This window comes from Piliocolobus tephrosceles, chromosome 6 (genome assembly GCF_002776525.5).
Source record: "Piliocolobus tephrosceles isolate RC106 chromosome 6, ASM277652v3, whole genome shotgun sequence".
Taxonomy (NCBI): domain Eukaryota; kingdom Metazoa; phylum Chordata; class Mammalia; order Primates; family Cercopithecidae; genus Piliocolobus; species Piliocolobus tephrosceles.
In genome coordinates this window covers 33,784,541-33,800,202 of record NC_045439.1, presented here as the reverse complement: position 1 = coordinate 33,800,202, position 15,662 = coordinate 33,784,541, and the positions used below count along the sequence as shown (strand labels likewise).

Below are 15,662 nucleotides of genomic sequence, written 5' to 3'. Positions count from 1 at the left end.
CCACCTCCCAGTGGGCAGAGGTACAGGTGAGGTGCCCACCTCCCAGTGGGCAGAGGTACAGGTGAGCAGGCAATGGTATAACTGGGTGATTCCTCCGACTCACAATCCATGCTCTACACGTAGCTCTGCCAGGTCCCACAGCAAAATATGACCGTGGAAACTTGGCAGCAGCCATGCCACTGCCCTGCCCACTGCCTGCTGCCGGCCCACCTCCTTGGCCAGCCCAAGCTCCCAGAGCCCTGCAGAATACCAGCAAAGCTGGGGAACATAGGCAGAGCAAAGGACATCCAGACTTCATCCCCCAGTCCCTGCTCCTTTCCTGAGACTGACAGGAAGGCAAAAGGAGCAGATCACTTCCAGCACATAATAGACACAGCCTGAGTGGGGGCTGCATGCCCTGCCCTCCTCGCTCCAGCTCCCCTTCTCATGAGGCCAACCAGAGCTGACGAAGCTGCCGGTGCAGGCCTCCAGATGGATGGCTGCAGGCTCTGACACTGCAGGAAAGAGATAAATGACTGGTCATTTCCCCCTGATGCACTTGAAGGCATCCATTCTCCCAGCCGTACCAAGCTCAGGCAACCCCCCCTGCCCAGAGCCAGATAAGCACTGACAGATGGCGGTGGGAGCCGGGGCGTCCTTCCCCTTCGGAAGGACACAGCCAGACTCCTCTGCAGGCTGGGAGAAGGTCGCATTGTCCATTGGCTCACACCTGGCTCGAGGCTCCGCGGGTCCCTTCCTCCATCTCCCCCCTCTTGCCCACCCCCGCCTGGCTCATCCATCTGAAGAGCACACGGCAGAGGGGGAAGGCTGGGGGCAGAAGGAGCCGCCGACAGGCTCATCAATCTCAGGTTACATGCTTGGCACCTCGGCGTTCCTTAAGTTGTTCCCGGACTGGGAGGGTGTCGGAGGAGCCAGGGGCACTGTCTTGAGAAGAAGAGAAATCGCACCAAACATCAGAGAGCAAATGGTGGAGAAGCCTGGAGACTATTAAAATGTGGGCCATGTACAAAAGCAGTAGGGAACTAATTAAGATGCAGGATTTTCAAAAGCTGGGGAAGTTGGCCGCAGCCTGCTCCCATCTGTAGAGTTCTGGCAGTTCGGCGCAGCAGGGACAGCACCCTGGGCGGGTGAAGCAGGCCTCACCACCCCTGCTCGAGCAGGCGAGACTCAAGTCCCTCCATCTGGATAACCCCTTTGGGGGATACTCCTCTGTAGGTCCCTATGACTTGCTTGTTGGCCAGTCTATGTCCCTCTCTGCTTTGGGTCACCTAAAGCCACTGTGGTCTTCAGGGAGCCTGCCCTCTTGTTTGAGTTTCCCCCAACAACATGTGATGGGGCGATCATCGTGGTCATTCATCCCCAGTCACTGAAGGACTGCCAAAAACAGCAAAAACACAAGAGAAAGAACCCTATCCCTGGCTGCCCTCCCTCCCATCACCCTTGGAATTCGGCAAGGGTGGCAAAGAGCCACGCTGCTCCCCGAGTGTCCTGGAGCAGAAGGGATCGACAAGGCCTCAGGTGCATTCCAGGTGCGGGAGGAGCATCAACTCTAAAGCCCTTTTCATCTGCGGGTCCAGGATAAGCGAGTGTGTCGGGCCTTGAAGCAACATGGCACCAGCTCCAGCAGGCTCCCCGTAGGGCTCTGTCCTTGGCATCACCAGGATCCCCTGGGAAATTAGCTTCCTAATTCTGTGCCGCAGTTTCCCAACCTCTAAAATGAAGATAATATCTGTCCCAGACCATGGGGACCGAAGGTCTGGGGTTGAAAGATGCTAAATTGATGTAAGCAGACTATCTGGGCATTTACTCCAAGGGGACACAAGTAAAAGTTTGTTCCCAGCCTTTGTCTTTTCTTCATTCAAAAAAAAAGAAAAAGAAAGTGAAGTTAAAGGCCTCTTTTTTTAATCAGCTGGCTTTTGCCCAACATCTGCTGTGCTCCCAGGCCTTCTGGTGGATATTTACTCTCCACCTTTCTCTTCTGCCAGCTCCACTCCCCCTTCACAAGGACAGAGCCCTTTTCTTGGGAAGATGGTCCGGGGGAGGCCCCTTGGTGGCACCAGGCCCCTGCCCAAGTCTTCGTGTCGTAGAATTGTGATGTCTACATCATGAAACACCTTGCGTTCGCCTCTGTGGCCAAGTGCAAGCTGCAGAGAACACTGAACTCAATTGTCAGTCAGTGGAGAGAAATAATGTTGTGTGTGTTGTCCTTCAGACGCCCAGGCAAGTAGGAGGTTGCAAGATGTTTATTTAAGACTGACTGGAGGGGCGACGTTTGCCGTGAGAAACACATAGGTCCAGGGACACCGAGAACACTTTCAAATTCCAAAGAGCTCTTCCCAGGTCTCAGGCCCTTCCTACCCCATGCAGACAGATTTTTATTTTCAGCAAATAGTAAAGGAACAGGGCTGAGTGCAGTGGCTCACACCTGTAATCCCAGCACTTTGGGAGGCGGAGGTGAGCGGATCATGAGGTCAGGAGATCGAGACCACGGTGAAACTCCATCGCTACTAAAAATACAAAAAATTAGCTGGGCATGGTGGCGGGCACCTGTAGTCCCAGCTTCTCGGGAGGCTGAGGCAGGAGAATGGCGTGAACCAGGGAGGCGGAGCTTGCAATGAGGCGAGATCATGCCACTGCACTCCCGCCTGGGCGACAGAGCGAGACTCGTCTCAAAAAAAAAAGCAAAAAAAACAAAAAACAAAAAAAACAAAAACACAACAACAAAAGAAACAGAAGAAGGATGGTGCATTTACCACACTGGAGGGGTGAGGACAGCAGGACTGGGGAGTCACTCCAGGAGGGAATAACTTTACCCAGGAACAAATGACTCGATGTCAGCCAAGACCCAGCTCCCCACTTTTTTTGAGACAGGGTCTCCCTCTGTCACCCAGGCTGGAGAGCAGTGGTGCAATCACAGCTCACTGCAACCTCAACCTCGCGGACTTCATTGATCCTCCTACCTCAGTCTCCCTAGTAGTGCCACTCTACCAGTGCCCACCACACTTGGCTAATTTTTCTATTTTTTGTAGAGGTGGGGTCTTGGCATGTCACCCAGGCCCAGCTCCCCACTTTCCAGCCTGGAATGTCCACTCATCCCACATGAGCAAAGTGCTTCGGGGGACTGGATCAGAAAAGGATGGTTCTGTGGCCCTGTCCTCAGATCTTCTCCAACAGCCCTCAAGATTCTTGAACGTGCACCCCCTTCTCTTTGCCCTGACCTGGTTTCCTGACAGAGCTCCGCAGACCTGAGGTCAGCCACAACTCTGACCCTCGTTACCCCTGGACTTTGTTGCTGAAACCTGCCCATCACTGCTGGACTCAGGCAGGGACAGAAAGGAATACAGGAGGGACAAACTGAGTGTTGGCATAAATTTTTTGTGACATCTCCTCACTGTCCATAGGAGTCTGATGTGGAAGGAAACTCATGCCTTGAGACAATTCTGCTCCAGGCCAGTGGCCCCTCAGTCTCTCAAAGAGCAGGCAGACTGTTCTCCCTCTTCCCCGAGGAGATGAGGACATGTCAGGGTATACTGAGGGCGGAACCCGGGCGGGCTTCAAGAGTCCTAGGCATAACTAGATTCCTGGAGCATCTTCTGTCAAAAGGAGCTCAGGGGAGCTCACACAGGAGGCTGGGAGGGAAGAAGAGGAAAGGACAGGCATCCTTAGGGGCTGGGTGGTGGAGGGGCACCAACGGTGGCTGGGTGGGTTGGTTTGAGGTTTGGTTTCTTACAACATAACCTCAGCCTTCCAGTTTCCATAAATTTAAAGAGATGCAGCTCAGAATGGGCAAATTATCACTCTTCAGCAAGTTTTGCCCAGAGGATTATATACAATGTTATACAATTTGCTTTTTGTTGTGTATTTTGTTTTTATGCCACTTAGCAATATATCTTTAACATCTTTCCATTTTTTTCTACTCATTAGTTTAAAGGACAAAATAATACTCCATTCACAGAATATACAAGTACTGTATATTTAACTAGCCCCCATCAATGAATCTTCTGGAAGTTTCCATTCTTTGTTGTTATTACAAACCATGCCACAAGAAAAAATATATATCCAATATATATTATATGCATATATTTATTTATAGAATAAGTTCCTAGCAATAGAATGTCTGGGTCAAAGAGCATGTGTGTTTTAAATACCAGTAGGTACTATTCATTGTACTTCAAAAGGTCATACCAATTCCGTTGCAATGTGTAAAAGAGAGCCTCTCCCTCCATCTCCACCTCTGTTTCCTTCACCTGCTCCCCTCTCCTTGGGAAGGTCAGCCTCAGTCCACCCAGCTAATGGTCCTCACCTCCTAGGAATTTGCAGCAAATTCTCCAGAGACTCTGGCCAGTGACTCTATCCTGAGTCACACATAAAGCATCAGCCAAAAAACTGAGCTCTCCTTGAGCCCAAATCAAGCGGAATAAAAATAAGGGATAGTGATTTTACAATACTGCCCAAGTTAGCCCTGTTAGCCCTCCTGAGGGAGGACATACCCCCAAAAAGGGAGGAGTCCTCTCAAGTGGAAACTGCATTTTATGAATGATGAGGGCAGAGCCTCTGGAAGTTGGGCAGGTTGTACCCTCAAAGGGACCCCCACCAGGTGCACAGAAGAGGGGCTGAGATCTAGCTCGTGCTCTACTCACCCACCAGAAAGAGCATCATACATTTTGTAAACATCCACCCCCCAGGGGGCACCACCCTCCACTTTTACACAAACAAACCATATGGGCTAGCCGAGGCCCTGGATGAAGTCACTCCTGAAATTTTGGCCTGTGCAAAAAATTGAAATGCAAACTTGCATCACCTCTGGGAAGACAGTGGGTACATTTCTTTGACTGCGCTGTTTCTCATTCTCTAGATGGGCCCTGGCTGCTTGGAGGTACCAGGCTGAGGCTCGTAATCACTGACTCCAGGGCACTCCGACGTCCTCTTCATTCACCACCCACAGCTGCAGGCTGGCGTGGTGGTACATTCTGGGAACCAGGCGCAGCCCCGGCTGTTCAGACTCAGAATAGGACTTGGAAATGACAAGCATCTGGCCTAGGGTTTGTGGGGGTTGTTTTGTGTTTTTAGTAGGCCTAGTAGTAGGTCTGTTTACCCAAAGAGGGGAACAAGTTCCTCTGAGAAGGTGCTCTGCCATGTGACTCATTCCAGCCCCGGCTGTTCATTGCTTCTCAGCATCTGGGGACTGGTGTGGAGGAATAAGCCTGCCTTGGGGGAACCCAACTTTTCCCCTGAGGGCCGATCATCACAAAGGCTGGCACCTGTCTCTGCAGATGGGGTCCTTCCCCAGGACCCTGCCCATCCCTGGGGTGAACTTTCACCACTGGAAATCTGGTCTAGCCACTTCTGCCTCATGCTTGGGCAGAGGCTGAAGAAGCCTCTCAAATGATCACAGATACAAGACACCATGTGCAGGTGGGGACTTGGCTACAGCAAACCGCTAGTCCTAGGTTCTTCCTTTCCCTTCCCCTTGCATGTCACGGCAGGCCCGATAATGGGGCATGGCCAAAGCCAGCTGTGAACTCAGCTGCTCCATGTTCGTCCACAGGCCGGGCATAAACACTGGCAGGCCAGTGTGCCCAAAGTAAATGTCTTTAGTCAGAAGGCACAAACACTCGAGAAATAGCTGCCTGCCTCAGTCCCACCAACATGGGCTTCTCAGATACATGAGTAGCACAGAAAATTCTCCCTGGCTCTGTCCACAGTCTGATTTCCCTCACCTCTAAAATGGGCTCACAACCCTCTTACCTCTTCCTTCCCTCTCTACCTCCCAGGGCTATGGTAGGGACCAAGGAGCTGACATGAAAGAAAATGCTGCGTGAACTACGGCGTGCTCTTCAGACTCTGGTTATGATGATGATGATTAACCAGAGTGTCCCATCCCCTGGGTGGCAGCGATTGGTTGTTGGGGGGAAATAACCCCAGCCAGCTAATCTGTCCTTCCTAGGCCTCCTCTGCCACAGCTGTTGAGGGGAACTGCCTTTCTGTTGAGTGTGGTATGAGCTGAGACTGGAGCTGCTGGCAGCCCCCTCACTTGCCCTATGAGGAGAAGAGAGAGTTAGAGGTACACAGAGACTGGCTGGGTGTGGTGGCTGATCCCTGTAATCCCAGCACTTTGGGAGGCCCAAGGCAGGAGTATCGCTTGAGGCCAGGAGTTTGCAACCAGGCTGGGCAACATAGTGAGACACCCATCTCTGTAAAAAAAAAAAAAAATTAGCTGGGTGATATGGTTTGGTTCTGTGTCCCCACCCAAATCTCATCTTGCAGCTTCCATAATTACCATGTGTTGTGGGAGGGACCCAGTGGGAGATGATTGAATCATGGGGGCGGGTCTTTCCCGTGCTGTTCTCATGATAGTGAAAGGGTCTCACGAGATCTGATGGTTTTAAAAACAAGAATTTCTCTGTGCAAGCTCTCTCTTTGCCTGCTGCCATCCATGTAAGATGTGGATGGCTCCTCTTTGCCTTCCACCATGATTGTGAGGCCTTCCCAGCCACACAGAACGGTAAGTCCAATAAACCCCTTTCTTTTGTAAATTGCCCAGTCTCAGGTATGTGTTTATTAGCAGCGTGAAAACAGACTAATGCAGTAAAGTGGTACCAGTAGAGTGGGGCATTGCTGAAAAGATACCCAAAAATATGGAAGTAACTTTGCAACTGGGTAACAGGCAGAGGTTGGAAAAGTTTGGAGGACTCAGAAGAAGACAGGAAAATGTGGCAAAGTTTGGAACTTCCTAGAGACTTGTTGAATGGCTTTGACCCAAATGCTGATCGTCATAAGGACAATAAAGTCCAGGTTAAGGTGGTCTCAGATGGAGATGAGAAACTTGTTGGGAATTAGAGCAAGGGTGACTCTTGTTATGTTTTACCAAAGAGACTGGGGACGTTTTGCCCCTGCCCTAGAGATTTGTGAATGTTGAATTTGAGAGAGATGATTAGGGTATCTGGTGGAAAAAATTTCTAAGCAGCAAAGCATTCAAGAGGTGACTTGGGTGCTATTAAAGGTATTCAGTTTTATAAGGGAAGCAGAGTATAAAAGTATGGAAAATTTGCAACCTAACAATGCAAAAAAAAAAAAAAATCCATTTTCTGAGGAGAAATTCAAGCTGGCTACAGAAATTTGCATAAGTAACAAGAAGCCCAATATTAATCCCCAAGACAATGGGGAAAATGTTTCCAGGGCATGTCAGAGGTCTTCACAGCAGCCTCTCCCATCACAGGCCCGGAGCTTTAGGAGGAAGAAATGGTTTTGTGGGCTGGACTCAGGGTCCTTCTGCTATGTGCAGCCTAGGGACTTGGTGCCCTGTGTCCCCGCTGCTCCGGCTATGGCTGAAAGGGGCCAATGTAGAGCTCAGGCTGTGGCTTCAGAGGGTGCAAGCCTCAAGCCTTGACAGCTTCCATGTGTTGTTGAGCCTGTGAGTACACAGAAGTCAAGAACTGAAGTTTAGAAACCTCTGCCTAGATTTCAGAAGATGTATGGAAATGCCTGGATGCCCAGGCAGAAGTTTTCTGTAGGGGTGGGGTCCTCATGGAGAACCTCTTCTAGGGCAGTGTGAAAGGGAAATGTCGGGTGGGAGCCCTCACACAGAGTCCCTACTGGGGCATCACCGAGTGGAGCTGTGAGAAGAGGGCCACCATCCTCCAGATCCCAGAATGGTAGATCCACTGACAGCTTGCACCTTGCACCTGGAAAAGCCACAGACACTCAACGCCAGCCCATGAAAGCAGCCAGGAGAAAGGCTAAACCCTGCAAAGCCACAGGGGCAGAGTTGCCCAAGATCATGGGAACTCAACTCTTGCACCAGCATGACCTGGATGTGAGATATGGAGTAAAGGGAGATCATTTTGGAGTTTTAAGATTTGACTGTCGTGCTGGATTTCGAACATGCATGGGACCTGTAGCCCCTTTGTTTTGGCCAATTTCCCCCACTTGGAATGGCTGTATTTATCCAGTGCCTGTACCCCCATTGTATCTAGAAAGTAACTAACTTGCTTCTGATTTTACAGGTTCATAGACGGAAGGACTTGCCTTGTCTCAGATGAGACTTTGGACTGTGGACTTCTGAGTTAATGCTGAAATGAGTTGAGACTTTGGGAGACTGTTAGGAAGGCATGATTGGTTTTGAAATGTGAAGATATGAGATTTGGGAGGGTCCAGGGTGGAATGATATGGCTTGGCTCTGTGTCCCCATGCATGTCTCATCTCGTAGCTCCCCTAACTCCCATATTGTGGGAAGAACCCAGTGGGAGACAACTGAATCATGGAGGTGGGTCTTTCCCATGCTGTTCTCATTCTAGTGAATGGGTCTCACGAGATCTGATGGTTTTAAAAACAAGAGTTTCTCTGCACAAGCTCTCTCTTTGCCTGCTGCCATCTGGGGAAGTTGAGGCTGCAGTGAGCTGTGATTGTGCCACTGCAGCTGGGGTGACAGAGTGAGATCCTGTTGAAAGAAAGCAAGAAAGAAAAAGAAAGAAAGCAAGAAAGAAGCAAGGAAGGGAAGGGAAGGAGGGAGGAAGGAAGGAAGAGAGAAGGAAGGAAGGAAGGAAGGAAGGAAGGAAGGAAGGAAGGAAGGAAGGAAGGAAAGAAAAGAAAAGAAAGAAGGAAGGAAGGAAGGAAGGAAGGAAGGAAAGAAAGAAAGAAAGAAAGAAAGAAAGAAAGAAAGAAAGAAAGAAAGAAAGAAAGAAAGGAAGAAAGAAAGACATGTAGCCCTCACTACTCTCACTATGTTTGAGCACCTGGATGCAGCTATGCCTGAAGCCAGACAAACCCTGGGATTTACTGGTACATGAGCCAACTTCCCTTTTTCTGCTTAAGATAATTTGACTTGACTAAAGGAATTTCAACTATCTCTTGGTTATTTTAATAATTTATATATTAGTTTTATAATCATAAAATAAAGTTTTTAAAAGAAGAAGCCTTGCTAAAATTTCTTTAAGTTAGTATACCTATCAATAGTATGAGGAAGCAGAAAAAGCATTGAACAGTGAAATCAGGCAACCTAGATTTTCTGCTGGACCCATACAAATTGCTGTGTGACTTTGAACAAGTTTATTAAATGTCTAGACTCCAATAAAATAAAGAATCGGAGTTAGTGATATCTAAGGTATTGTATAGTGCTAAATATCTTTGCTTCTATAAAAGGAGACCTAATTAGTCTGATAAAAATTGTTCTTAACCAAGACTTTTTACAGAAATGTTAAGAATAAAGACTAATAATTTAAAACGTGTCAAGCACTTATAATAAAACCCTTTAAATTGACAACTTACGTATGAGACATCCTCATAGACACACAAAATATCCATTGCATCACTGGTTAAATTGGAAAATTTAGAAACAAAAATTGAGAACTGCCTGGTTAAACAAATTGTGGTATATTCATACAATGGAATATTATGTAATTACAAAAAAGAAATGAAGAAACTCTACATTTTGCTGTGGACAATATCTAAGACACGTTTTTAATTGAAAAGTGCAAAATCCAAAGTGGTTGTACTGTGTAAAAAGAGGAGGGAAAGCTAGATAGATTTAATTCCTGGCGCATGCATGAATTATCTCTTGAAGGAATCTAAAAAAAAAAAAACTGCTACTATTGATTACCTTCGGAGAGACTGGGTCTTATTTTTCATGATACAGTATATCCTTTTATCTTTTGAATGTCAAAATATGTAACTGCCAGGCACAGTAGCTCCCGCCTGTAATCTTAGCATTCTGGGAGACCGAGGCAGGAGGATTATCTGAAGCCAGGAGTTTAAGACTAGCCTGGGTAGCAGAGTGAGACCCTGTCTCTACAGAAAAGACAAAACTAGCCAGACATGGTGGCATGCACTTGTAGTCCCCACAAACTGAGGAGGCCAAAGTGGAAGGAGCGCTTGAGCTCAGGAGCTGGAGGCTATAGTGAGCTCTTTGCAACCGCTGCACACCAGACTGGGCAACAGAGTGTGACCCTATCCTCTAAACAAAAATAAAAACATAAAATAAAATAAAAACTGTACATGTAACTGTATTACCTATTCAAAGTCAAATAAATTTTAAAAGTTTTTAATTTAAAAATTACATAAGACTTTTCTCATGCTTATGGTCATGCCAGGGTGACTTGTAGTCTAGCTACCTGTAAGTCTTCGAGACCAGCATTTCTCACACTCCATCGTGCATTCTGGGGATGCACTCCAGGAGATCGTGATAAAATGCAGGTTCTGATGCAGCAGGTCCGGAGCGAGGACCATGCTTCTGCACGTCTGACTAGCCCCAGGTGATGCTGCCGCTGCTGGTCAGGACCGCACTTTGAATGTAGGTCTAGAACCACACTGATCAATACGGTCACCACTAGCCACATGTGGCTACTGAGTGCTTGAACTGTGGCTAGTCCAAAAAGAGATGTGGGGATGTGTAAAATACACAACGGAATTCAAAAAGAGTACCAAAAAAGATCATAAACGATCTCATAATTTTTATATTGATGACATGCTGAAATGATGTTTTTTGATATGTTGGGTTAAATGGAATATATGATTGAAATTCATTTCCCCGTTTCTTTTTCCTTTTTTTAATGTAACTAGTAGACAAAGTAAAACGACACATGTGGTTTGCATTATATTTCTATTGCATTGTGCTGGTCTAGGAGACCCTGATGATCTCCTACAACCTGCAACAAGGCGGGGGTTTGGGACAACCTCGGTCATTACCCTGGAGTATTTGCAAGGGTCTATAAATTGGTATAAGGACCCTGGAGACCTGGGAGAGAGCATATTGAAGAATCTGGAGCCCACTCACCCCTAACAAAACTTCTACTCAAGTGAAATGTGAATTGAAGCGAACAATCAAAGCAGTCGTAACCCTGGAACTGTAGGTAGAACTTTTGCAGAGCAAAGTCAGCTTAAGGGACCAGTGTTGAAAGGAAGGAGTGAGGTACCATGCCAGGCAGCCAGCCTTGACAGTCTGCAATGCTTTGGTGACAGTGGGAGGAAGTACGTCAACTCTATTTGTACCACTGAACAGCACTGTCCCTACCACCCTGAGTCACATCCCAGCCTGGCACCCTCAAAAACAAAGATGCCTTTAAAGCTAAGGGCCTAGGGTAATCACTTGACTTGCTGCAACATAGACACAGGTCTGAAGACAGCCACATAGTCAGAAGTATAATATTAGATTAGCATAGGCCAGGCATGGTGGCTCATGCCTATAACCCCAACAATTTGGGAGGCTGAGGTAGGTGGATCGCTTGAGGCCAAGAGTTCAAGACCGGCCTGGCCAACATGGTGAAACACTGTCTCTACTAAAAACACAAAAATTAGCTGGGAGTGGTGGTGCACACTTGTAATCCCAGCTACTTGGGAGGCTGAGGCAGAAAAATCACTTGAACTCGGGAGGCGGAGGTTGCGGTGAGCGAAGATCGCACAACTGCACTCCAGCCTGGGCAACAAAGCTAGACTCCATCTCAATAATGTATATATATTAGATCAGTATAAACATAACCCCACCAATTCCTTCTGTGTAGCCACAGAGCAATCTGCGTCACTCGGGTAAATTTTAAACTCAAACTCTTCCATCCGCATCCAAGATAAGTGCAATTTTTAGTGAATTGACCCCTTTTTGTGTAAGATGCTCCAAAGCTCATACAGGGTAAGGGGTGGAGGGTCCACAGTATACTCTCTTCTCCTCAGAAACATACAAACTGAGCCAAGATTTCTTTACTTGAGGCCATAAGAAAGGTATCACGTGACCCGAAAGAGCTGCACATCCTTCAGTTCTGTTGGGAAAGTCATCCTGGAACTGGTCCCATGCTGCTCCTGCTTGCTTTCTTTCCTCCCCTGGGGTGGCAAAGGGAAGGCACGAGACACCCAGAGGGCAGAAAATCTCAGGTGGACGCGTGGTCATGTTTCTACTCAGCAGGCACAGAGGTGTACCCTTGAGCACAATGTGGGCATGTTCCCTCTCCCGGAAAACTTAGCTCTATGGACAAAGGGGTAGACCAACCTTGTCCTGGGCCCAGCCCAGTCCTCCCACCTTTCCCATCACGGACCCAACCAAGCTCCAGAGCGCACTGACCAGGTTTTATCTCCAGCAGCCGCAGCTTTGGATCTTCAGGTGGGTGCAATCGTCTCTTCTTGCGCCAGCAGCGGGCAGGGTATGTATACAGCTGGCCCGGGGCAAGGCCTGTGGACAGAGACAATGTAAAGATTAAAGGCTCCAGGCTGGAAGGGGCCTTGGAAACTACCCTAACTAACCCTGTCATTCACAAGGAGAGGAAGCTGAAGCCCAGAGAGAAGTGACTTGTCAACATCACAAAGCTGATTGCTAGCGGTGGCAAGACTGAATCTGGTCACCTGACCCCAGGACCCCGGCTCTGTCAGCTCCACCATGCTGCTCAGCAAGCACATGCCAGCAAAAGCCATTGCCTTCACCAAAACCAATTCTGCTCTTCTGCCTGGAGAGATCACCAACTGGACCTTCAGACAAGAGGGACCTTTGCAGTGTCTCCAAAGCAGTGGATCTCTATCCACCGCCCCTCTATCCAGATCCAGTTTAAGCAGGTTCCCTTCAAAATGGAGCAGTAGTCAGTTGGCCTACTGTATGGGCAGCCTGGATTGAGAAGCATCGCAAAGAGACAGAACCAAAAACACTAGATCTACTCAGAGGCATCTCCCACCTCCAGCTGCTGCCAGCTCACTGCAGGCAAACAGAGACTTGTGTAGCCCCCACGAGAACATAAGCCCACTCTGGTGACCGGGCCACATGACCTGCAGAGCCCACATACCTCTATATCCCAGCCTATGTGCCTGGGCCTTACAAAAAAAAAATAGGCAGGAGGCCAGGGGCTGGGCTTACATGCCACAGCGTGTGTGTGGCCTTTGACACCATGCTGCATGCCAAGCACCATGAGGAGCCTTCCTGCTCACAAGACAACAACTCTGTGGCTCCGGTGGCAGCTACAGGCGTTGGAGGAACAGGGGCTTCTCCATGCTAGGCCACAGACTATTCCCAGGCAAATGGGGTGGGGAGGAGGCTGAGGGGTGAAAAGGCAGGTATTTGAGACTGGCTAGGTAATTTTCAGACTGGCTAGGTGATTTGCAGACTGGCTAGGTAATTTTCAGACTGGCTAGGTGATTTGCAGTCTTGAAGAGAGTGTCTGATAACCCCCATAATAAACCAGCAAGCCAACCAACCCCTAATAGGAAGAAAAGCCTAATGAGGACAAGGACTTTTCTGTCTTGTTCTTGTCAGAAATCCCAGAATCAGAACTGTGCCCGACACAGAGCGGAACCAAACTAAAAACTCATTGGATTAATGAACGAATATGTTGCAGCTTCCCTTTAAAGTCACAACTCTGTCTTCTGCAGGTAAATGTGGCACATGACAGCTGTTGGGTGCAGGCGGCCTACCACAAAAGTGTCACTGCACACACCTAGGACCACGGGCTCAGGAAACATCAGCACCTGATTCCCATCTGCTGTCTTCCATTTCAGGGCCCTTAAAAGTTAAGAAGGGAAACTGGCTTCATTCTTCACCCTTGCAGAGAAAATCTATGTAACTTTCGTTGCTATATACTCATTCATTCATTTTCATTTTTACCCGTCAACTCTACCCATTTATCGGGATGGGTCTAAGACAGAGTCAATTATCCCAGCATTAAAGGAACGAAAATATTCAGGTCTCTTTATGTTTAATCATACAGCTGCTCCACAGGTTGCAAGATTGTGAGCAAGTTGGAGATTCTGACCTCCCCACCCCTTGGTTCTTAGAATCCAGAACTGACCTGGACTCAGAAATGTCAGAATCGAATGACCATTGGCCCTGCTGTTCCTGGCTCCAGGGGACTCATCTACCCAGATCCAAACCATCCAAGAGGGACTCCAGAAGTGAAGGCTCAGGCCTGAGGTCAGAGCTCCCTGCACCCCCTCTCCTCCCACGGCCGTCTCTGGGCCTTAGGTTGCCTTCATAGCTCAAAGGCTGCTTCATGGTGCTTCCAGCCTAATCAAACACAGGTAAGTAAGAGCGAGCTGGCCCCACCAGCAGCCCCCAAAGCTCTCCATGGCAAGAGTGCAAAAGTGTCCACACTTGACCAGCTCCTACACCCTCCCTGAGACAGCAGTCACTGTGCTTGGCGGTCAGCGGTACCAGAGAAGCCCCAGGCCACTCTACTTGGAGCTTTAGGCCCATTCTTCTGGGAGAATTCATTTTAGCAGCTAGTTTGAATCTCCAGAGGAAGGGTCTGTTTTTGTTTCATTCTTTCTCTGCTGGATTGGAGATGCTCTGCAGTGCAAAGGAAGAGCACGTGAGTCCTGGGAAACATCCTAACACCTTTCTGAGCCTATTGCCTCAGCTGTACGACAAGGGCATTAATAACATTAATACCTACCTCCTAGGGGCTGTCATGAGGATTCACTTGTATTCAAGAGAAAGCTCTCTATATCCACAAAGATGACAAATGTCAGTTTTTAATTGTCACGAGTTAGCTGACCTAGTCTTGGACTCCACACCCATGCAACAGGACGGGCCCCCACCCCATCCACCAAGCTGCCACTTGATTCTTTAGCCATGAGTGTGGAAACAGCCTTCTGTTCGATGTCTGCTTTGAATCCACCTCATCACAACAAGCAAATGGTCCCAAGAGCTCTCTTGGGGCTCCTTGGCCCCTTCCTTGCCCTCCTCACCAGGCTGACAGACACCAGGGTTCCTTTATAGGAACAACACGTTCAGTGCTGGAGTTCCACTTACAGAGGGAAGAGCAGGGCCCCATGAGACTTATGTTGTTTATCTCATTAGAACAGGAGGCACATAACTCAAAGCGTGTGTGTGTGTGTGTGTGTGTGTGCATATTTGTGCGTGTGTGTGCATGTGTGGTAGATAGAGGTGGGGAAGGAGGATGGAGTCACAGCTCCTGTGAGGAAAGTTAACCTTGGGGAGTGAGCCCAGGGCTGGGGAGGGGATATGAAGGAGGGGAAACAAGTGGCCGAAGACAAGAGGGGAAACCAGTCTTCCCTGGTAACCAAGGCCACTGCTACCCATCACTTCACATATCCCACTGAGCAAACTACTTTTCTGTTATTTTGAGCTGCAACTCCAGCTACAACACTCATGCCCATGTGTAAGCACAAACGTGATGCACACAGACACACACACAATCAGAAACTCACACACTTGCTGAGAGAACTGGCTCCATGGAAACATCTGGCAATGAAAGGCTTGATGCCTTTATGGTCAGCAGACGAATATAGCTGGTTATACACACTGCACAAGTTCAGCAGGTGATCTCTCACAGACAAAGCATGAGCTATGCAAAATTTAGAAGACGAAATGGGAGAGAAAAGAGAGGGAAGAGTGGCCGGGTACAGTGGCTGATGTCTGTAATCCCAGCACTTTGGGAAGCCAAGGCTGGCAGATCACTTATGCCCAGGAGTTCAAGACCAGCCTGGCCAACATGGTGAAACCTCACCTCTACCAAAAATACAAAAATTAGCCAGTGTGGTGGTGCATGCCTGTAATCTCAGCTACTTGGGGGGCTGAGGCAGGAGAACTGCTTGAACCCGGGAGGTGGAGGTTATAGGAGCCGAGGTCATGCCACTGCACTCCAGCCTATGTGACAGAGCAAGATTCTGTCAAGAAAGAAAGGAAGAAAGAAAGAAAGAAAGAAAGAAAGAAAGAAAGAAAGAAAGAAAGAAAG

At 48.4% G+C, this 15,662-nt stretch overlaps 1 protein-coding gene across 2 annotated transcripts in view; it reads right to left on the bottom strand.

Annotated features, from left to right (window-relative positions):
• The window catches only part of DPF3 (double PHD fingers 3), a 279,920-nt gene that overhangs the window by 125,713 nt on the left and 138,545 nt on the right, over positions 1–15,662 (bottom strand). For both annotated transcript variants that reach the window (XR_002724662.1, XM_023183047.1), the window contains exon 3: positions 12,047–12,154. Coding sequence is in view for 1 of the 2 variants with exons in the window: in XM_023183047.1 (XP_023038815.1) it covers positions 12,047–12,154 (108 nt within the window). In the remaining variant the exon portion in view is untranslated. The remainder of the gene's footprint in view (positions 1–12,046; positions 12,155–15,662) is intronic.